Here is a 23,148-nt window from a genome sequence, read left to right as displayed (position 1 = left end):
GACATCTACGGACCACCCCAAGTTGCACTAACTTGATTTGCAAAGTTTTTATTCATCATCATGGTTAGGAAGGTCGGTGTGGCACTGGGCTGTCCCGGAGAGCAAGCAGAGGGACCAGGGGTGGGCAGCACGTTCTCTGGTGACTATGTCCTATCTCTGAGCACTTGGGGTGAGAGGACCCCACTGGGAGACACCCATCAACCATCTGGGCCAACTGCTCAAAGTCAGGAGCACCATTGTACTCACATCATCTGGGCAGATTTCACTGCGCTGGTGGGTCCCTCTCTGGTTTGTCCCACCTGTTAGTCATGGAAGGACCCACTCTGCCCATTTTCAAAGCCCTGCTCCCCCCCTCCACTTGACCAAAGAGATAGTTGAGAAGCTAAAAAAAGACTTCCATCAAGCGGGGTTCCGGGGTATCTCCAATCCTTACACCTGCCATAGCAGCCCCGATGTGTTGGGGTGTGGTGTGTGCTCAAGAGTGGCCCAGAGACATCCACACTCTCGTCCCCACACCTGTGCTTATGTTCCTGTACAAGGCAAAGGGGCCTTTGCAGGTGGGATTAAGTTAAGGATCTTGAAATGGGGAGATTATCCTGGATTATCTGGTGGACCCAATGTCATCACCAGAGACCTATCAAAGCGAGATGGAGGGTCAGAAGCAGGTGACACCTCTGCCTTTGGAGCTAGAGGCAGGTGCTATGGGGTAAGGACTGGGGGCAAGGGCTAGGGGTTTCATACCTCTAAAAGCTGGAGGAGGCAATGAAATGAATTCTCCCCCAGTGCATCCAGAAGGAATGTAGCCTGCTGACCTATTTTAGAATTTGTGACCTCCAGGACTGCAACAGAATGAAGTGTGTGTGTGTGTGTGTGTGTGTGTGTGTGTGTACACATTAAAATTAATTTGTGTGTTTTCACCACTTTGTTGTGCTGATTTGTTATAGCAGCAACAGGAAACTAATACCTGGGGTGGGGTGGACACCAAGCAGCAGTTTCCTGGTTTTGATCTGGCAGATGGGTTCTCATCCCGTTTTTGTGAATATTCTACTTTCTGTTCATGTGGATATAGCCGAAGAGTGATTGAAGTAGAAAAGGGAAAAATGGAAAATTGACGAATAAGAACTTATAAAATAAAGTGGATAGATCCTTTTGGTGTGTGTGTGGTGGGTCTTTAATTCCTGGAAATTAGAGTCACGGTTCTCATTTGCCTCCAAGCCACGTGGCAGACACACGTTACAGGGCGGCATCTGCAGCTGAGCCTGCAGGGTCATAGACCCGCAGGTGGCCGTCACAAACGTGAGAGCGATGGCAGTCTTCCTGGAACGTGAAAGTGCGTGTCGTGCTTCTACAAGTCACAGTAGGCGAGACCGAGAGCCCTTCAAATCACAGCGTTGCGCGGCCTCTGAACGAGTGTCACCTCCTCGCGTGAAGCTGCACAAATGTGATGGTGGCCCTCAGTTGCCCAGGATCCAGTTCCTCCAGTTAAACGCGGAGTTGGAGCTGTGGGTCAGCGTCTTCACGGGAGGGGCCACCAACTCCCACTTTCCCTCCTCTTTGTTCTCCTCGCAGAAGCACATTCCCAGAGAAGGGATCTAGAACAAAGGTAAATCACTCACTTATTAATATTTTATACCAGGATGCATGCTAAAGCCAACTGACAGGTATGCCGTGGATGCTGGCATGATGTGTCCAGACCGGCATTGCTTGCTTGACCCCTGACACTGCAGTTCTCAGTGGGGAATGACCCCAGGACATGGGAAATGCCTGCACATGTTATCTTTTGCCACAACTGGGGATGCTCTCCAGCGGGGAGAACCCAGGGGTGCTGCTAACATCCCGCCATGCACGGGATGCCCCCAAACACAGAGGTATCCTGCTCACATGTCTGCAGTGCCAAGGCGGAGAGCCCTGTCTTACTGTCTGAAGAGGGGTTACGTTTTCAAAGTTAGCATCACACAAAGATACAGGTGTTGAGTTTTCAGATCTTTGTTTTTAAGGCCTTTTCTGTTTATGTGTTTGGCTTTCCTTTTCTTCCTCTTTTTAATGTCCAGAAATTCCTTGGTCAGAAAAAAACTGGCAAAAATTCCACCACGGGGTGGGGGGTGGGGAGGAAGGATGTGGAGGCTAGTGTTGACTCAGGGATGCTGCCCTCCTTCTGCTTAGAGCAGCGGCTCTCAACCTGTGGGTCGTGACCTTTTTGAGGGTCGAACGACCCTTTCGCAGGGGTCGCCTAAGACCATCGAAAAACACATATATAATTACATATTGTTTTTGTGATTAATCACTGTGCTTAAGTTATGGTTGGGGGTCACCACAGCAGGAGGAACTGTATTAAAGGGTCGCGGCATGAGGAAGGTTGAGAACCACTGGCTTAGAGAGACTGGGGGAGGGTGTGATGGGGCGGGCAAGTGGGGGCGTGAATGGTCTGTTCCCAGGGGCCCTGTCTGGGAGGCCGGTGGTTGGGCAGAGCCCCCTGATGAGTTTTTGACATGCAGGGGCAGGTGCAGCCTATTTAGGGGTGGGGTGGGTGGACACCAACTCATCCGCATAGGAAAGTTGAGGGAGTTTGGAAATTCAAGGCTGGCATGCGGAGAGGGGAGGCCACAGGTCAGGGGTGTGGGTGGGAATTCGGTTACAGAAACGAATGGGTTTTTAGAACAGCAAGCACAGGCCATGCTCAGTCAGCACCAGCGTGTGTGGGGGCGGGGACTGAGGGACGGGGTGCAGGACACACGCGGGCAGCAGAGGCGCGCACGGAGGAGGACAGGGATGTTTGCAGGAGCCAGAGCCACACCCAGGGAGCAGGAGGCACTGTGGCCGGCCAGGAGAACCCCAAGAAAAGTCCATAGAGAAGTCTCCCAGTGTGGCCTGAGGGGTCTTGAGCCATGTTTTGGACAGTGGTCAGCTGGTGGCCCTGGAACCTGGAGGGCATGGGCATATCTGGGTTATAACTGGGACACGCCCGCTGGAGACACTTTGGAGGGGACAAGTTTCTACTCAGGTCCAGAGGAAACTGGAACAGAAGACAGAGGGCACACGTGGCACCTGGTGGTCTAGCATCTCACATGCAGGAACTCTCTCATTCTCTCCAGCAAGGAGGGAGCATGCTCCTTCTGGCAGGGCAGGAAGGGACTCAGAAAGCCAAGGGACTTGCATGGGCCCAGAGCCAACATTGGCTGGACTTTTCTGCAGCCCCCAGACCCCTCAGGGGCTGGGCGGCACCTTGCTGCCCATACCTGCAGCAAACAAGCTGTGGCTGGCGGTGGCCATCTTGTGTGATGGGACCGTGTTGAGGACCTATCTCCTATCACAGGTATTGTCTATAACATCGGTCAATTAACTGGTCAATTTGATAAAAAGACAAGGGTAGAGGGCACGTCCAGCCCTGAGCAGACTTTCTGGGCCGGGGCAGGAGGTGGGTCTCAGTTTCTGAGTCTGCCTGCCTCCATTCATCACACTGACTAGATAAAAGCAACCTCAGCTTTGCCGGTAACATTCCACAAGTTGGCCCAAGTACCCATTATCCTTCTCGACACGTCTGTCACCTGTTTGTTTTTCCCGTGCTTACACAGCCGGGCCCAGCACCGAGCACTCTGGCAGCTACAACAAACTCTTGTGTGTTGCCCGGCTGGATGGGTGGGAGTTCCTTTCTTTCCCCAGAGCAAGCCAGCCCAGCCCAGCCATTGTCCTTTCTCTTTTTATCCAAACCATTGACTCCTTACCGGACCATCTGCTCAACTCCTGGAGTTGCAAGGAATTATCACGTGACCTGATCTTTAAAAAGTTCTGTGTCTTGTTTTTTATATTATCTTGGCAGCACATGGCCCAGACGGCTCTTTGCAGGAGAGCAGGGGGCACATTCTCAAGGACAGGTGGGTCCTTGCTGCCCCGGGCTGTCAGGACTCTTGTTTTGGTTCTGAGAAGGCAGTGTGATGGCCCCGCGTCCTTGGGCTGCCTGATTCTGTCATCCAAAGAGGAAAGGGCAGGCACGTACCTTTCGTACCAGCTGGGCGAAGTCTGCGCAGTCCCGGGGCGGCAGCCCCAGGAGCGGGCGAGTGCAGGAGTCCAGCGCTGAGCCATGGCCCACGATCAGGATGACGCCTGCTATAGAACAGAGAACAGCTCAGGGCCCAAGCAGACACAGGGAGCATCTTTTATTAGACTGGGGGGGTCCCCCAAATTCTTGGGGTGAAACTACCTCACGGTGCTTGGTCGTTTCTCAGTCATGCTCATAGTCCCGCCTCTCACTGTATTTGGTTGGTTCTTCAGAGCGCATAACACCCTTGGCAGGGTCTGTGGTGGCAGCTCCCGCCCGTGAGCCTCAGGGATGGGACCTTGCCTTGATCCGAGCCACCAGCTGTGATCTGAGCCGACACCTCTCATGGGATGAAGTGATGGCTGCCACCCAGGCCTGATCTGATTAGCATGGGAATTATCAGCTGGTTGATCACAATGAGCTTGCTGATGACTCACTTTGGATAAGGACTTCCAGAGTCCACTGGCTGAGTGAGTCTCCCTCCCGTGACAGGACATGGGAGCCAAAGCCAGGACAAAGCAGAGCTGGGGAGGTTCGAGGGCGGGGGAGTCAGGGAGAAGTCTTGGCCAGACTCACTGGCTCCACCTAGAGGATGAAGTCAGACCGAGCTTTTCCTTGGAAGGCCAGGCTGACACAGAGCAGTCTGTTCATGTCACCTATTAATGTGACCGTGAGACTTTCAATGTGACACCTAGGTGGAAGCTCCTGTGATGTTTCCTGTTAATTTCACACTCATATCTTTGGTCTCCAAACTCGGGTTGTCAGAATGCTGTTCTGGGAGGTGGAGACCCAGGTTTAACTCCTGGCCTGTGCTCTCTGGCCGTCTGGGTGATATGGGCACCCAAGCCTCTCAGCCCCTCTGAGCTTCAAAGTCACACAGTATAAATGGAGGGGGTATTTCAGACTCTACAGGAAGGCGAGGAGTTAACAGGTAATGTCCATGAAGGGCGCACCAGAGCCAGGGGATCGCTAGGTATTAGCTTTTACCCTCTGGCCCAGAGGGACTTTTGCTGCTCTGCCCACTGCTGCACACCCCTCTCACCCTTTGGCCTTGCCCACATGCTTCTCCTTCTCCTCTGGGGCACATGTGCCTCCAATCCTCCTTGTTCTGCTACTTGGTGCTGCGTCCTCAGAGCCTTGGCCACTTGCCACAAGCTTGGACGGATGAGCTGGGCTCCCTGCACACACACGGTGGTCAGTAGACACCAGGGTTGACAGAGCAATGCTTCTGCATCTATGTTTCCAAAGGGCTGCTGGGGCTCCTTGAAGGGAGGATCATCCCTACTCTGACCTTCAGCTGGTGGTGGAGGCTTGAAATGGGACAACCAGAGAGGGATGGGCCATGGAGGGGCCCCAGAAAGCTCAGTGGAAGGCTCAGATGTCACTTTCCCTCCTCTGATGTCCTGTGGCAATGGCTGTAACAACAGGTGTTTGAGAATCAGTCCAATGTCACTGAGGCAAGGTTTCCGAAAACATGTTCCCAGGTTCAGATCAGTCAAAACCAGCAATGTAATCATCCTCAGGGCCAGGTGTGTTTGGGCGGCTGGATTCCGCAAGGTCTGGGGTCTCTTCCTATAGGGTGTTTCAGTGCATGCACCCCACGTGCACTGAGGACTCGCCAGGAGGGGGTCAGGCGCTCAGCTCCTTCCTGTGTTCCTTGTCCATAGAGTTCTTCATCCTTGGAGGGAGCATGTTTGGGACGAGGGACAGGGAGGGAAAGAGCACAGGTGGGAAAGCAGGCTGGGTGGTCTCTTCCTGACTGTCTGAGACTCTTCTTCTTGGTGTGATTAATATTCCTGATGTTTCAGATGTTTGTGCCCCTTTCCCCAGCAATATTCGAATTCCTTGAGAGTGCATCTCCTTCACTGAGACTCCCCATGAGTTTTGTTTAATGTCCGATACATTGCCGGTGTTCAATACACAGCTGCTGACTTAAGGTTTTACAAAACTGACTTCTAACTTTTTACTATGGACACGTCCAATATCACCAAAGAAGGGTCTGATGACCCTCTGCACACCCATCACGGCGCTCCAGCAGTTGTCCACATTTAGCCCATTTTGTATCATCTGTTCTCTGCCCCTCGTATTATTTTAGAGCATATTGCGAACGTCACGCCATCCCACAGAGTACACCCCAGTTTGCGCCTCCCAATGAGGACTTCGCATTCGTACACCACCACCCCCACTGTCATCACACCTAACAAAACCGACAAAATGTCTTTAATAGTTCCATATTCCAATTCCATATTCGAATTTCTCTAATGACCTCAAAATCTACTGTACTTATACAGATGCCTCTTTTCCATTGTCATTCAAACATGTCCTGACATTTGTGGTTTTGGCTGCTGCTCTCTTTGTTTCCGAAGAATCCGGCCCAGGTGGTTTGGGCTGGCCCTGCTGTCCCGGGGCCCCTGAGCTCTCAGTCCCAGAACTGGGGTCCCAGGGTCTGAGTGGCGGGGAGTATGTGTCTGTGGGCTCGGTTCCTGCAGAGGCAGCGATGGAACACTGTTGCTGGGGCGTGGGGAGGAAGAGGGTGGGGAATTATTAAGTTCAAAAAGTGGTCCAGTTTCTATCCCAGAGGTAAGAGTGCAACCCCCAGGGGCTGCTCACACTGAGCACTGTGGGGGAACTCACCGTCCTGTGGGCAGCTGCTGACCATGCAGTCCACGCTCACCGCGCACCTGTGCACGTACTCGGCGTAGCTCTCAGCGGGCAGGAGGGAGGCGAAGGGGAACGCAGGCCTAAGGGGGACGAGGGAGAGGGACCTAAATGGCCTGCCTGGTGGGGATCAGACTGCACTGTGGCCAGGATGAATGCTCTCCAGGATGGCTCTACCTGAGGCAGGGAGCACTGTCGGCAACAAGGCTCCAGTTTTGTGCTCAAAACTGGCCGAGGGCTGCTGTTCAGTCCCGCTGGGGTCTGTGATGGCCAAGAGTCAGACACCGGCCCAGAACGACAAAGATGCTCGCTTTGGCCAAACTCTAGTCAGGCTCTTCTGAGCCCTCGTCTCAATAGGCCTAATCTTTGGGCTTCAGTGCTTGTCCTTGTAGAGTCCATTTTAGCAAGAATCCTGCTAAGTCAGTTTAGTAAGGATCCCCCACCCTGGATATCTGATTCCTTTTCCTGATATCTGAGCAAACTCTGCCCCCCACGCCCCACGTCTGATCATCCTGGTCTGCCTTTAGCAAGAATCCTGTTAGGTCAGTTTAATAAGAATCACACTACCCTTAGAAATCTTTTCCATCTGCCCACCCCACACCCTGCCCCTCAGCGGCCAATCCCTCCTTGTCCTTATGACATTCAGAGCTGAGTCCAATCTCTCTCCCATGGGCAGCTTCCCACTGCAGTGGTCCCTCCTTACTGCCTTTAATAAGAACTGGAAACCCCAGCCACAGACGCTGTGAGAACAGCCTACCTGTACTCGGTGCTGACATTGAAATTCGCCTCTTTCAGCTCTTCCAGGGTCATGGGGGTTGGGGCAGTTTTGCCGGCCTCCCACTTGGTCCACTCAAAGATGCCGGGCTCCACTCTTATCTTCATTTTTTTCTCCAGTTTGAGCTCTGTGTTGAACAAAATACAAATATTTATCATCTTCATGTTTCCATTTAGGCTTTATGTAAATAAGTCTCTTCCTAGGTCTAAATAATACCTTTCAAAAATGTGATTTTTTTTTTTTTTTTTGGTATGGCCAATATTGCTTTGTGACCACATTTGGCTGTGCCATTTCTGAGACAAAACCCACAAGAGTTGGAAGGTCTCAGAGGAGCGATGACCCTCTGTCCACGAGGCAAGGACAGTCTCCCGGTCTCCCTGCACCACCAGCAGGAGGCCCAGGCCAGTGCTCGTCTTGGTTGGCCAATGCAACGCTACAGACAGACCAGCGCCAGGCCTCGCCCGTGGGTCAAGGATGAGAGTGCCAACAAGGACTCGGCCAAGCCAACGATTCATGCAGAGGATGCAACTGATCTTGGAGGGTGTCAGCCACATGGGGTGCCACTCTGACAAACACACCATCTTCTGGAACATTCTGATTCCTCCCAACTCACCCTGCCCTAGTATTTTTTTACCTTGACCCAAAGACCTATAAAGCAAGGCCGTTTCTCTCTCTCTTTTTTTAAGGCCATCTCTTTTTGTGTGGAAGAAAAACAGACCTTAATGTTTTTATTTGCAATGGAGAAAATGGCATTAAACTTAAAAGTTGGCAATAAAATCAGTTCTCAAATGTGTCCCTGGTCCATGAAATGGGGTCCTTTGCAAGTATGTTTAGAAAAGAGTGAAGCAAGGCTAACGGGGCTCCTGAGCAGTCCCCAGCCTGTGGAGTGCTCATGGCCACTGTGAATACATCACACAGAGGAATAGTTTAAAGTTTGCCATATGGGGCTGGCCACTCTTCCTCTTGAGGACATCATAGGCCACAGTTCTGTGGTCACACTTGGGGAAACGGTCCATGTGGCCGTTCACTGACATGGTATTGAAATCAAGTTCAGCATGTAGTGTTTCAGATGTCAGTTGAAAACCGAGTTGGCCATGTGTGAAGACCCATGAAGAAGGCTCAGTACCCTCGTTTTTCTGAATTAATATAGGATATCAACTTGTGCCCTTTAACAGGCATATCAATAATAATGATAATAGTTATCTACATATAGAGTAAGTCAGTGATGGGTCATGTTAAAGACATTGACATTATCATTGTCAGAAAACCCTTTTGAGAAATTTTTATTTTAGATGCAAGAGACCCAAATCATAGAAAAATATTCACAGAAATTGGAACAAAAATGTCAATAACCAAGAACCATAAATGATGACATAAAGGGGTAAAGTTATGAAAAATACTTTTGAAGTTCTCAGTCCTTCTCTCAATAGGGAGCCTGGTCAAAAAAATATCCTTATCCTCTTATTCAGATGTTGTCACCATGGTGAGAGGTTGGATAGGGAAATGAAGATTAAGATCATCCTGGAAAAGGACCCTAAGATTCAAGAGGAAACTATTGTAGTGACGTCAGCAGGTGACCTGACTGACCCTCTGTGTCTCTGAGAAAGTAGAGGCGAGCCCCTCCTCCACATTGGCCCGTCTGTATCCACACACTATCCTTATGTGCCATCACTGTGGGTGGCGGCCCGCGCTCCTACATCATGGTCTTCTGCCCCACACAAGGAGGGCAGGGAGGGTCCAGAGGGAAGAGCAGTACCGAGGCCCCCAGGCCAGGCTGCCTACTTCCCTGGCAGGTACATTCTTCCTCCTGCAATGGAAGCCCCAGAAGCTCTCAGCCAGTGGCTTCTGAAACACACCAGCCTTCGATGGAGCTGGACAGCTCCCGGGAGCTGATTCCTTTGCCCTGGGGGTCATGCATTTTGGACTTCAAAGGACCACAGCAGTTCTCAGCTCTCTGGCTTTCTGAATGCCCCTCCCCAGAATTAAAAACAAACAAACAAACAAACACATAGCAGAAGTCGCTGAAGGTGGGCAGTGCGATGACGGGCCCCAGCACTCAGTTACAACCCTGCCTGCTAACGGTTCTGAGAGGGCGGTCCCTAACTGTCTACGACTCATAGGGCCGTCCATTGCCAGTCCTCTGGTTCTCACCTTCTCTCACTTCCCTCTCCCCTCGGACAACAACTATGAGGTCAAGGCCACCTGAGCAGCTCACTGCGTTCTCACTGACCTTCCAGGATGTGTTTGGCTGTCTGCATACAGCGGAGGGCTGGGGAGGTGTAGACGGAGGTGATTTGGATGCCGCTGTCCAGTAGTGCTTCTCCTGAAAAAAAGCAGGTGGAGAATGCCTCTGTTTAATCGCAGCCTCCTGTGGTGGCAGCTCTGATGGGGGGCTTGCCACCTGAGGTGGGCAGGACCTTACGTGGCTTCAAAATTCCCACACCCTGCTGTACACATGCTGTGCAATCCCCTGGGGTGTGTGGAACCTGCGAATAGGGTGAGGTGGCACTCTTGGGACTGTGTTATGTTCTATGGAGGAGAGAGATCACCACAGGGGGCCTGACCCATTCAGGCCAGCCCGGTAAAAGCAGAGATTTTCTCCAGCTGTTACAGAACTCAGAGAGTCAAAGGCAGAGGGATTCAACATGTAATAAACTTGACTGCTGGGTTTCAAGATGGAGGAGCCATGTAGCAAGAAATGTGGGTGGTCTCTTGTAATGAAGTATGACCCGTGCTGACAGTGGCAAGAGAAGGAGGACTTCAGTCCAACAGCCACAAGGAACTGACTTCTTCCACCGCCTGATGAGACAGAAGCTGCTTCCAGGAGCCTTGAGATGGGAACTCAGCGCAGCAACACCTTGATCTCAGGCTTCAAGGCCCTGAACAGAGAACCCATCCATGCTGTGTCTGCGTTTCTGATCTGCAGACTGTGAGCCAACTGGTGGGTGCTGCGTTATGTTCCCGGGAGTTTGTTCCCAAGTGACAGAGAGCTCGAAACTGCCCGAGGCTCATGGCTGCACAAGCCCGGGAACCATGCTTCTTCTGGCAACACTAGAGGACCTCATCTTTGGTAAAAAAGGGGACATCTTCAGTGGAACAACTACAGCACCACAGTCAGGAGGTTTTAGTGGATGCTGTCACGGGCTGCATTGTGTCCCCCCCCAATTCATATGTTGGAGTCCTAACCCCTAGTGCCTCAGACTGCGACTTGCTTTGGAGATGGGGTCTTTGGAGGTAAGCAAGTGAGATGAAGTTATGAGGTGGCTCTAATTCAACCTGATGGCTGCCCTTATAAAAAGGGGAAAATTGGACACAGAGACAGACACCGAGAGGAGGGAGACAATGTGAAGACACAGGGAGAGGACAGCCGCCTACAAGCCAAGAAGAGAGGCCTGGAGCAGAGCCTTCCCTCGCAGCCTCAGGAAAAACAACCGTGCCCACATCTGCATCTCCCCAGAGCTGCCAGACCATACATTTTTGTCAGTTAAGCCACTCGATCTGTGGTACTCCATTGTGGCTGTCCCAGGAAACTAATAACAAGGGTGACAATTACTCACATATACACCCATTCACAGAAGCTCCCAACCACACATGTGGAGGTCATGCAAACATCCAGGTGAGGATTTAGGCACGAAACACACAACTGCATGGGTACTTTACAGGAAGGACATACACCAGCACACACATGTGCACACACACACCACAGCGGGCCACAGGAGAAGGAGCCCAGGCAGGGTTGTGGGGAGGAGGTCACACTGACCCGTGGCGGTCCCAGTTGTGTCATGTCTCCTAAATGCACGTTAAGTGACCTCACGTCAGTGGCCTTGACACTAGCCTGGGTGTGAGCATACTATTTGCACCACCGAATTCAGGAGGTGCGACAAATCAGAGCTGCCCTGCCTGCCCAGACCACTGGTGAGGAACCAGGAATGCCAGGTTCTAGTGCGTTCCTTCTGTTAACCAGCCGTGTGACTCAGGAAGCCACATGCCTTCCCGATTCTAGATTTCAGTTTCTTAATTCATAAAATGAAGACCAGATGAACTCAATAGCCTCTGCTGTTCCCAAAAGCCAATCACGTGGAACCAGAACCCCATACATAAAACAAAGGGCTGAAATGACAGATTTTGAAATAAAATCAAAGAGGGGATGTATTAAAAAAAATTTTTTTTTAAATGATCTCTTTAGTGCACACAGTGGTCGTTAATTTTTTTCTGGGCCTCTCTGTTCTTTCCATACCTTTCATTCCTCTCAACGTCCCTACCCATCTGTTATTGGGTCAAATCTCTGAACTTCAACTTACTAGCTGTGCGAGCTTCGGTGACCGACTTCACCTCTCTGTGTCCTAGCTTCCTCATCAGCGGAATGAGGGAAATGCCAATACTGACCTCAAAGGACATGCAGCAAGGGCTCAGTACACATCAGTGATATCACTGGCAACAATTATCATTACTATTTCTCCTAGAAAGGTGCTCCAGCATACCTGCCATTCTGGATTGGAAAATTCCACAAGACGATAATGGTGGATCATTTTCAAAGCCTCGGATGCCGTTGCTTCGTCGGGGCAGGCTGCGAGGGAAGTTCAGGTCTGGCCGGTAGTATTTCCCTAAAGCAGAAATACACGCCACGCATTTAGTTCCCTCGCGTTGGTGTGTATTTGTTTCACAACCCTCCCGAGATCAAGAACCCCGTTAGGGGCGTGGTTAGCATTTAAACTGTTGTCAACTGTGTTTTTTCTCGAAAGTGCTCTGTGATGTGCGTGCAATTCCAGGAGAAAATGCTGCTTTACTGTGCATACATTTTCTCGAATACAGAAAACTTAGGCTCCGGCCCCAGGAATCCTGAGACCCTCTCTGTCCTCTCCTGACACCTCCTGAAGATTCACTCATACAGTTTTCCTTATTCAGATCCAAGTGTCTCCAGGACCCACAGAGTTTAACCGGATAAGAATCTCAAGTTGGCATTAATTAATTAGATGAAATTTGACCCATTCCCATAGCTTAAGTGTGTCAAATGACTGCCTATAGGGACAGAATCCATATGGCTGGAGATACCCCCGCATTGTGTACTATTCAGTCAATAGCTTGAGGTGGTACTGGAATCTGGAGGATTCCCTGGACCCTCTCAGCCACCCCCCCGTCCCATCCAGAGGCTGCAAAGCACCATGGTTCACGTGGAGTTCGACCCCTGAACTTTAACCTGACAGTCTGGTGCGAACCCTGGCACCGCCAGTTACTGGTTGTGTGATGAGAAGCAAATGACTTCATCTTCCTTATCAGTAAAAGGGGAAACATTGTTTTGATGAATCATTGACATAATGGCCAGAACTGGCTTCCGAAAGAGGTCAGTAAGTGGCAGGTCTGATCTCATTATCATATTATCAATTACCCTACAGAGGACACCGCTCCACACCAAGGCCTCACATTCACCCAGGTCACCCAAACCTCCTGGTACAACAGGTTCTAGCAGGCCAGCTGCCTCTCCTGTGACCTCCTCACAGCACAGGGCAGGCCCTGAATACCCCACACCCGCACCCGGGCAGCCCCCTCGCCCTTCACGCCTTGTTTTTTAGTTTGCGTACGTGCCTTCTCTGAAAGTTCCCTCCTTGGAATTCCATTGGCAAAGACTTGAAGAGAAAGGAGTCTGTGTCTTTTTTGGCTACTTGATATGGGTGAAGCAGGGGAGTGGGCGGTCTTGATGCCAGTCTGGCAGTGCCTCCTGGGGCCTGTAGGTGATGGAGAAGTCGCCCATGTAGTGACCAATCGTCTCAGGCTTGATTTCCACCTGGTTGAAGGACTTGCCACTGCTCTCCCCCACCACGCTGCTCACCAGCTCCGGCAGGATGGTCATGTCTTCACCGCCACAGGCCTCTGCATGGGCAGGGCCTCCTTCAAGGTCTTGAGCAGGTGCTTAGGTGGTGAGTGCTGCTTTCTCACTCCACCTGGTTCAGTTGCCACTGCCAGCCTGTTCAGTGGCATCAGCTGCTCATAGCACGTGCCCAGCCGCTCATCAAGATCCACACGCGGTAGGTGAACTTGTGGAAGTTCCGCTTCTACTTCTGCTCCACTTCCACCATCTTGTTGATTCTTTGGGAAGGACCACCCACTCACTCTTAAAGGCCTTTATTAAATGTCAAAGCAGTAGCTGTGTTTGCTGGGAAAGAGGCTTTTTTTTTTCTTTCCCAAGAGAAGGTCCATCAGTTGTATCATATTCTCAATAGCATCTGTGATTCAGAAGATGTCAACCCACTCCACTTCCCTTCAGTGACACTTTGTGGTCGCTGCAAGAGGCAGAGAGCCCAGCTCAGAAGACCAGGCTATGGGGCAAAGGGTAGGTTCTGATGGAAGTGGAGTCTACAGAATAGGGGCTGCCCTGGGTCAGCACCACTGGGAACTGAGGGGCATATAAGGGGGTGGCTGCTTGGGCCAGAAGTGAGCGGAAATCAGAAGGAAAACTGGAATCAGAGGAGAGGACAGCAGTGTCCCCAAATGCCTTACTGTAATTCAGTAAACTGTACAGTCTGTGGAATGCACATGAATTAGACAGTCAGTACTCACTTTATCAAGGGATTGCTTACCCTGTAAAGACCCACCAGCAGTTTCCTTTAACCTGGTGATTTCCAGTGCCTTGAAGTATTTTCCCTAATAAGTGACTCAATCTTTTTTCTAGATGACCAAATGTTGTTCTCATACCCACTTACTGTCCTGTTGTTTCTTTTCCAACACTTTGTGTCTCTACTTGGCCATGTTTTGTAGAGACAACCATAGCACTGCCTCTGTGAGGTCTTGGAGATATATTCAGTCGTGACGTGATCTGCTCAGAATTTTTCTGGTATGTACTGGTCATCTACCATTAGGTTTCCCTATTCATTTCCCCCCTTCCTGGCCCTCTGGGCTTCTGGAGGAATCCCAAAGGGCTCAACTAGCTCAGCTACTGTGATGGATTTTATCAGTGTGTTCATTCAATACCTTCATGTACACAATTAACCTTGGCTTAGACATCGTGGCTGTCCATTAGCAGACAAGCACTGATACAGATGTGGATCCTCAGTACAGAGATTGGCTTGTGGGTATGTGGTATTCCCAAGCACTGTCCTTAGTTCTTGGCATCTAGAGGGGTGAATTGGGGTGAGCAGGAGACATGTTCAGAAATATGTCCTTCGGTTGAGAAAGATAGCCAAACATTTCAGGGAAATGACCACCACAGTGAAGATGAGCTGGGAGAGACACAGCCATGAGATTGTGAGGTAGGGTATGTGCCAGCAGTAAGGGTTCAGAGATGCAGGCCAGGGTGACTTGCTCGGAAGTCAGTGCTGTGCTCCCTAACCAAATACTGTGTGTGCTGCTGGAGTAAGAGGACTGGCCACGTGTCACATCGGCAGACTTGCTTCCTGCTGAAACCATCCCTCCATCTTCCATAAAGCAACTGACCTAAGATACAGACAACATATACATGGGAGTGCTTCCATGCAATGCCTGCAGGGAAAGGTGTGGCATGTATCCATCCCGCACATGCAGTCTATACAGAGTCATTCTAAATGTACCATGGGAAATCTATCTCAGAGACTTGGGAGGTGATCTCGTTTGTTAGACTGATCTTGTGTCTATGTTTCAAGGCGGCCAGGACCTGACCTACCATCAGGCGTGGAGCATTGCTGCAGCCATGACTTCCCGAAGACCTGATCCACTCTCTCCCCGTGGCGCACCACCAGCACGCTTCTCCTCATGATGGTGGCCTGAGGTGGTGGAAGCAAAGAACAGTTAGAGTGAGCAGTAGACACGTTCAAAGATACGTCCATCAGTTGAGTAGCACAGCCAAACATTGTTACAATGTGCAAGTCAACATCTGCATCATTAGACTTCTTCACAAAAGCATCTCTGTCATCCAGCAGCTGGCCTAGAGATGGGTCCCTTCTTTCCTTGTTCTGTAGATACAGCCCATTTTACCAACGTCATTACAATGGGAGAGGACTAGGAAATGCAGCTAGAAATCTCTTTAATCTCCTACAAGTTTTTAGTTCCTGAGCATTATAACCTATAAAAGAAATGAAAAGAAACAGGAATGTCCCAAACCATAGCACATCAACTGCTCTGCTCTTCAGTCTCTCCTAAGTCCTTATCACTTGCCTTAGTTCATTCTGGCTGCTCTAACAGAATACCATACTCTGGATGGCTTATAAACAGCAGGCATTATTTCTCCAAGTTCTGGAGGTTGGGATGGCCACAGATCAGGGGGAAGCCCTTCTTCTTAAGTTACAGACTTCTCGCTGTGTCCTCACGTGGTGGAAAGGGCAAGGGAGATACAGGGTCTGTTTTATAAGGGCACTAATCCCACTCATGAGGGCTCTACTCTCAGGACCGGAGCACCTCTCAAAGTCCCCACCTCCTAATAGCATCACACTGGGCACAGGGACAAGACAAAGCAAGTGCCATGACCATCTCTTATTGGAGTGTGCAGCTGTTCAGTCCCGGGTGCAAACACCCATCTGCTAGGGCAGGGCTCCAGGTGGAAGGTTGTCTTGTTGTCTTACAGGTTTGAAGTATGGTGGCTCAGGGATTGCCTCTACTGACACCAGGCTGCCTTTCCCCTCTAAGAATGAATATTAAAACATCCCATCCCATTCTCTTGTCCCTACTTGATCTGCAACTAGGTTGCAAGGCACACCTGTGCTCCCAACTGCCAGCTGCTTACTGGCCATCTCATAGTGCCACCAGTGCATTGGGCTGAGGTTTTGGATTTGAGGTGTTACCTTCCCTGGAAGACTCTGCAACATTTCAACTTTGAAAAGCAGAGCTTGGCAACAAGAACATTAAGATACACAAAAGGTCCATGGGGAATGGAATGGACTGAACCCCGTGGTCTAGAACAACAGGGCTGCCATGACTCTTTAGTCACGAGGTGCTGTGTCCGTGTCCTGTGGCTGCTGGAACCAAGTACCACCAACTGGGTGGCTTAAGACAAAGTAAATTTAATCCCTCACATTTCTTGATAATAGAAACTCAAAATCAAGGTGTCAGTATGGCCATGCTCCCTCAGAGAGTATAGGGGAGGGTTCTTCCGGCCTCTTCCAGCTCCTGGCGTCCTCAGCAACACTTGGCTTACGGCTATATCACTCCAATCTCTGCCTCATGTTCACATGGCCTCTTCCCTTGGTGTCTGGGTTTTCTCCTCTGTGCACATAAAATCCCCTCTGCTTTCCTCTCATAAGGACAGTTGTGATTAGATTTAGAGCCCACAGAATAATCCAGAATAATTTTCCTAACAAGAGCCTTCACTCTGTCTCATACGCAAAGGTCCCTTTTCTTTATAAAGTAACAGTCACAGTTTCAGGGATTAGGACCTCCTCTCTTTGGGGCCATTATTCAGATACTACATGTCCATTTTACCAAACTTGATGTCACAGTTTTCTTTTTCTCGCTGTTTGGAAGGGGCACACTCAGACCAGGTGAGAGGGTTCCGTCCCCAGGGCGGTGTGTGTTAGGTTTTTGTGCATTTAAAGCACCAGTGAGTTAGACACAGGCTGAGCTATAGGCTAAGCCTTTCATTCCGTTGATCTGAAAGAGGGGTCGCAGCCTTGGGGAGACCTCCATTTATGCCTGCTCTCATACTCTCTCTCCACCTGGTGGGTCCAGACTCAACTGCGCCTTCCAGAGCCTGGGCAGTTTGGGGTGGGAGCCCCTTTATGTCTCCTGTGGCTGGCAGGTCCCTAGCTCCCAGTCAGTGGCTCTTCTTCCCTGGCCCTTTCTCTCCAGCTGAAGACTCGGCTCCGGAGATGCCTGGCTACCTTCCCAGTGTCCAGCATCTTATGCTGAGCTTTTGTCTGGACTGAGCCCATCCCAACCTGGAGGCAGAGTCTGGGGGGTTGAGGAGCTCTTGGGGATGGAGGGTGAGTTTTGGATTTAGGGTGGTTCAGGCTGAAGTCTCAGCAAGGGCCCTTCTTAGGTCCTTCTATGGTGTATCCAATGAGATTGACAGGTGCCCTGAGCCAGGCTCTGGGACACGGGAAGGAGCCAGGTGCTGTGGCCCTGCTCTCTGGGCAGCACCAAGGGCCTGGCCTGCAGTGGACGTGTGACCTCCTGTCTCATGTCATTCTTGAAACAATCCACTGTGGGGGCGCTTAGGTATCTTCGTGCCCCCACAAGCATCCCAGCCTCTGCAAGCCTCAGTCTTCAGGTCCACAAATTGGGGGTGGAGTGCTGGTTGGGGGAGGGGTGGCTGGAATAAAAGCCTTAGTCCTGTGTGTGGTACAGAGCAGGAACGTGCAGGGACGGCCCACACAGGCCACAGAGGCATTTCCACTGTGTGGGAGCCGGCCCTGGGCCCGCTGCAGGTGCTGCCTGCCGTCCGGGGCTCCTTGTAAAGAAAGGATGAGACTTCAGAGCAGGGGGGGCCGGCCTGCCCGCCACTCAGACAGCATCAGGGACGCTGTGCTACCAGCTTGTTTTGAGGGAGGGGCCGCCTGCTCCGTGGGGGCCCTGCCTGCACTCTTCACCCCTGGATGTGCCCCACGTAGGTGGTGGGCTCAGATGCCCCTGCTGGGCCCCTGACCCCAGTTCTGAGGCTGCTGTTGCCCCCTGTTACTGAGCACGAACCTCTTCATCTCTCCCAGCCTGACTTGAAAGCTCAGAAGCTCCATCTTTTGGGGCCCAAGGAGGAGGGGACTCTATCAGGGTCACCCAGCTTGGTAATGAGAGAATTGGGGGGAGAGCTCTGGATTTCTGGCAGGGCTGCGTCCCTGTCCCTTTCCTGCCCTGTGTCCTGGCACCGTGACTGAGTGACAGCCATGTGCTCCCTGTTCTCGCACACTTGACAGGAACCTCTGGGGTGCAGTCTGGTTCCCAGCAGTGGGGGTTCACCCTGCGCCCCGGTGGACGGAGCAGCCTCAGCCCCGTAGGGAAGGGCCGCCTTCTGCACCCCCCGAGTCCGCGCTCCGCTCTGGGGCAGCAAGGGTGTGCGTGTCCACAGAACCGGGGCCGCACCTGTGAGGCTGCGTCTGTGCAGAGTTAACGTAAAGGGTGATGCCGCCGCACCCACTTGGCAAGGAAGGGAGCCCGTCACCTGTAAAGCCTGCGTGCTGCCGGCGCTCCTCGGCCTTGGCGAAGGATGGAGCTCCCCATTCCGCCTGCTGCTGAGGTCGCCGTCCTTCCTGGAGTTCAGGTCCGCGGCGAGGCTGAAGGTGTATGTCCTGTGGGAGAAGAAACAAGATGCTGTGCCGTGACGGACATGGGAAGCCCGGGGTCATGCATGTGCCCAAGATTGCACACGAAGGTAGAAGATCACTGTGAGGATGAAGGAAACCATGAGTTCAAAGGGCTCGGTGCTCAGCACCTACAAATATCCTGACTAAATGGTGGCTGTCACCATATCCCCACCTGTGAAGGGCTGAACTGTGTCCCCGCAAATCCATATGTTGAATTCCTAAATCTTTGGGACCTCAGAAGTTGTTCCAGCGGCCTGAGCAGACTGATGAAACAATCTCTTAGCGCCACATTCTACAGTAGCTGAAAGAGCAAAGGTTGACATGGTTGTGGTGCAGGGGTGGATGAGCTACTGAAACGCACAGGCAAGGAGTGGATGGTCTAGTGGGAGGGGGGTTAAAAACAGCGCCCAGATATTGCAGGCCATGAGGAAATTGCTACCTGTCCTGCCAGTCAAGAAAGGTGCAGGGTGGGTGGGGCTCAGGAGCTCTGGGATGACTGAGAGAAATGACCAGGGCACCCTTCGGATAAGGGGGTGGTGTTGACAGTGGCGTGCCCTACGTGAGAGCATCTGGAAGGAACTGGGAGCGGCCGGAGCAAGCAAATGACCATGTCCCCCGGGGGAAAGTTCATTCTGTAAAAGGAAAGGTCATTATAAACTCAATTTTAAAGTAATCTACAACCAGAGCAGAGACATGGGGCAGTAACTAGAGGGAAAGGGGAAAAAGGATTGTGTTTGATTTTGTTTTTAAGATAACAGCATGTTTGTTTGCTGGTGGGAATGATCGGGGAGGTCTTGGGAGCAGTAGGCTATGCTGGTTCGATGCCCTTGGAGAGATGGGCTTCCCAATAGCGATGGGGCACAGGCACCATGGGCCAATGCCCTGGGCCAGAAGAGTGCACCTCACACCACAGTCTGTTGGGGAGAAGGGCAGCAGGTGCAGAGACTGCAGGCGCGTGGCGTGGTAGCAACAGCTGGTGGATGCTCTTCTGCCTGTTCATCTGTCACGGTGGGTAGGAATGAAGAATGCAGTAGATGGCCTTCTGGTTAAATGAAAATGTGAGACACAGATCAATTGGCGGGCAGGAGTGCCTGAGGGCTAAGTGTTCAGGGCCACCCGGGGCCACAGATGGCGTGATTTACAAAGGAAGAGAGGGAGGCAGGTAATCTGATCACGTGGGTGACTGGTCAGGGGATCATCGCCTTTGTTACTATTTTCTTAAATGCGTTGTTCTCATCTGGCTCTTTGGGCTGTAGTATTCTTTGTGATTTTTAACACAGAGAAACCTTAAACTTCAAGCATTTAATTATCATTATTAGAGACAGATCTGTGTTCTTTAAAATCCTTTCCATTGCTTTTATGCTTTCAAAGCTCTCCCCAGAGTCCAGAAATCAGAAATACATTCATTTAAACTGTCTTCTAGTTTTAAATAATTTTCTTTTTCTGTTTAATTCTCAGCTTTGCCAGGAATCAATTTCAGTGTATGATGTGTGGTCATGCAAAGCCTCCCTTATTCCAAACCCATTGCTTTCCCTCTTCCTGATGCTGCTGTTAGACATGCACTTCCCCATACGCCAGGTCTCCTGCTGTTGGCCGCTCTGTTCCACCGACCTGTTTCTGCTTTTCCCTCAAGCCAAAGCCATACTATAGATTTGTCACACATTTTTAACATCTGGTTGGGTAACTATCTACTCTGATTGTTTTTATTTTCCGAAGTTTTCTCAACTCTTCTCCCGTTTATTCTCCAAGATCAATGTTTCATTCACCAAAGTTCTAGAAAACGACGCCACTGGAATTTTTCCTGGAATTTCTTTAAACCTGGAAATGACTCCAGAAGGCATTGATATATTCACAATCCTTTTTTTTTTTTTCTTTCTTTTTTTGGATCATGAATGTGGTGTGTTTCTAATTATTCACCCATTTGTACAGTTTGCATTTCTCTTACGGAGGATTCAGGACCCCTGATCCTCATTAAACCGAAAGTTCCTCAGCCTCCATCCTGAGACCCTCGGGAGGAACAGCGCTGGGACATCTCAGGGGTATCTTACCCCATCTGGCCATCCAGAGCCTCAGGCCACTGGCTTTCACCACCATGGCCATCCACTCTGGACCATGCACTGCCCTCACTGTGTTTTGCTCTGATTAAAGCACTTCACAGATTGTCTGTAGCACGTACCTTCTCTCCCCACATTGTTGCCTGTCCTGTCTTCAGCTGTAAACTTCTATTGGTGGTGACTGGGTGAAAGAGACTCACTTTGTTCACATGAACTGTGAGCTTTAGTTGATCATAAATAGACCCAGATCACTGATATTATATTCAAACCATTGACATTTCCCTCTTCAAAGGAGCACACTCTCTGTAGCAAGGGTGCTATTCATAGACTCTCATATCAACCCAGGAAATGTTGGTTGGTTTTTTTTTTTTCCTGAATACGAGGTGGGGACACCCACACCCTGCTTGTGGCTCACCCTGTAGACAGCAGAATCTCGTTATCTATCAGTAACATCTGTGAAATTTACAGTTGGAGACCAAATTGACGTGTTTTTTTGCCAGTCTTTCAAATGCAATGCAATCAAAATGACAATGGGACGTTGGCAATGTGAGGAGAAAGGAATTTTAAGTATTTCTGTTTTTCTCTTTAACTTAAAAGGAACACTGGGTGGTTAACATGTACCCTAGACGTGTTCACATCCTCCCTGGCTTCTGAAAGGGGCACAGCTGTAGTCTGTGGGGTGCTGTGGATGACCTTGCTGTGTTAGTTGCTAAAGCCACCATAATGAAGTGCCACACACCGGGTGGCGTAAACAACAGACATTGATTGTTTCACAGCCTAGGCGCTGAAAGTCCCAGACCCAGAGGCCAGCAGGGTTGGTTTCTTCTGCAGCCTCTCCTGGGCTTGTAAGTGGCCGTCTTCTCCCTGTGTCCTCACGTGGTTGTCCCTTTGTGTGTCTGCATCCTGATCTCCTCTTCTAAGAAGGACACCAGTCATATGGGATTAAGGTCTGCCCCCCAACAGCCTCATTTGAACCAAATCCCTATAACGATCTGATATCCAAAAACAGCCGCGTCCTGAGGTGCTGGGAGCCAGGGCTTCACCGTATGAATTTTAGGAGGATACAGTTCAGCCCAGAACAATACCATGATCACACTGGACCTACTTGCCACCGGCTCATTCTGTGGTTTTGCAAAGCTCCAGGTCTGGATGGCTCTGGGGTTGGAAACCTCATGTTGACTAGATGACAAGATGTTCTCTGAGGCCACTCAGGCCTCTCTGCTCTTGGTCCTATGCACATTCTTCTACATGGAGAGTTGAAAAGTGCTGCGGCTCAGGAAAACACTCCTCCGGCATGATCCCTCCGATCACCTCTGACCCTTTTCTTCACAGTGACCCACAGATACTGCCGTGAGAATTGCTGTCGAGGGAATCCAGACTCCCAGAGCCATCGGCCTATAGGCTGAGGTTGTTGTATTGATGATGGGTGGCTGAGGTTTCAATGGCCAACCAATGGGCAAGGTGGCTGCAAACTCATACATGGAAGTGTGTCCTCTCAGGCAGGAGGGGAACCCCTCCCTGTATACTCGTACCGCTGCTGTCAGGTGCTGTCAGGCTGGCAGTTCTTGCGGCCTGGGATGCACAAGCCAAGGATGAGTCCTGCAGCTGATGCCATGGGGGTATTATGGATTTCTACATGTCCTATTACTCAACAGATGAATGATGTTGAGACATTCAAGGACTGTTGTCTAATTTTAAAACTTGAAGTGTTTAATGAAGCACATTTTTGGCAGTTCTGAAAGACTGAGCCAGGATCCCCAAGTCTGATAGCAGGCTGGTTACCTGCCATTCTGGCCAATAATCAAGTCACAACTTGTCCCCAGTGAGGATGGGGGTACTTCTAAAATACGGCCACATGGACACCCCACAGCCTAGCCTAGCTCTTACTTATCTTTCCTTTGGTTGCAGATTTTGTTAATGCTTATTAATTCCTAAGGGGAATGTGTTTCTAAGAAGAATAGTCCCAGAAATGTCAGGCTTAAAGGCTGGAATGATTAGTTTGGTGACAGGTGACCGACAAATTAATTGTGAAGCAAAAAATGTTACAGCCATAAATTTATCTTTTACTGGGTCTTGACTGCTTAGTTCTAAACATCCAGGCTTGCCAGTGGCCTGGTGATAGTGAAGCTCCTGTCCTGAGCAGGGATCGGAGGACCAGCTAAAGGACAGGGGCCGTAGAGATGCCCCACGCCTCCTGGAACGCAGACGGTCTGTTAGGGTGGAACCAGCACCTCTCTCCTGCTTTCCTTCAACCGTATATTGGGTCGGATGAAGACAGAGTTGGTACCGAAAGGAAACGGGTGTGTTACATCATCCAGTCTCTCCACTCCGTGAGTCTGCTCAGCCCTCTAGAGCAGTGGTTCTCAACCTTCCTAATGCCGTGACTTTTTAATACAGTTCCTCATGTTGTGGTGACCCCCAACCATA

General features: G+C 50.7%; 1 protein-coding gene across 1 annotated transcript in view; it reads right to left on the bottom strand.

Annotated features, from left to right (window-relative positions):
• Window positions 1-1,156: 1,156 nt before the first annotated feature.
• The window catches only part of UBASH3A (ubiquitin associated and SH3 domain containing A), a 41,349-nt gene continuing 19,357 nt past the window's right edge, over window positions 1,157-23,148 (bottom strand). Inside the window, exons 8-15 of the mRNA XM_090274085.1 lie at window positions 18,526-18,652; window positions 15,103-15,202; window positions 11,951-12,073; window positions 9,700-9,792; window positions 7,452-7,596; window positions 6,671-6,777; window positions 3,995-4,104; window positions 1,157-1,592 (exon numbers count right to left, since the gene is read on the bottom strand). Of these exons, the coding sequence (XP_090130211.1) occupies window positions 1,455-1,592; window positions 3,995-4,104; window positions 6,671-6,777; window positions 7,452-7,596; window positions 9,700-9,792; window positions 11,951-12,073; window positions 15,103-15,202; window positions 18,526-18,652 (943 nt within the window). The 3' untranslated portion in view covers window positions 1,157-1,454. The remainder of the gene's footprint in view (window positions 1,593-3,994; window positions 4,105-6,670; window positions 6,778-7,451; window positions 7,597-9,699; window positions 9,793-11,950; window positions 12,074-15,102; window positions 15,203-18,525; window positions 18,653-23,148) is intronic.

This window comes from Furipterus horrens, unplaced genomic scaffold, assembly GCF_987537825.1.
Source record: "Furipterus horrens unplaced genomic scaffold, mFurHor1.1.pri manual_scaffold_1, whole genome shotgun sequence".
Classification (NCBI taxonomy): Eukaryota; Metazoa; Chordata; class Mammalia; order Chiroptera; family Furipteridae; genus Furipterus; species Furipterus horrens.
Note: the sequence above shows the minus strand (reverse complement) of the source record. Positions and strands in the feature narration are given on the sequence as shown.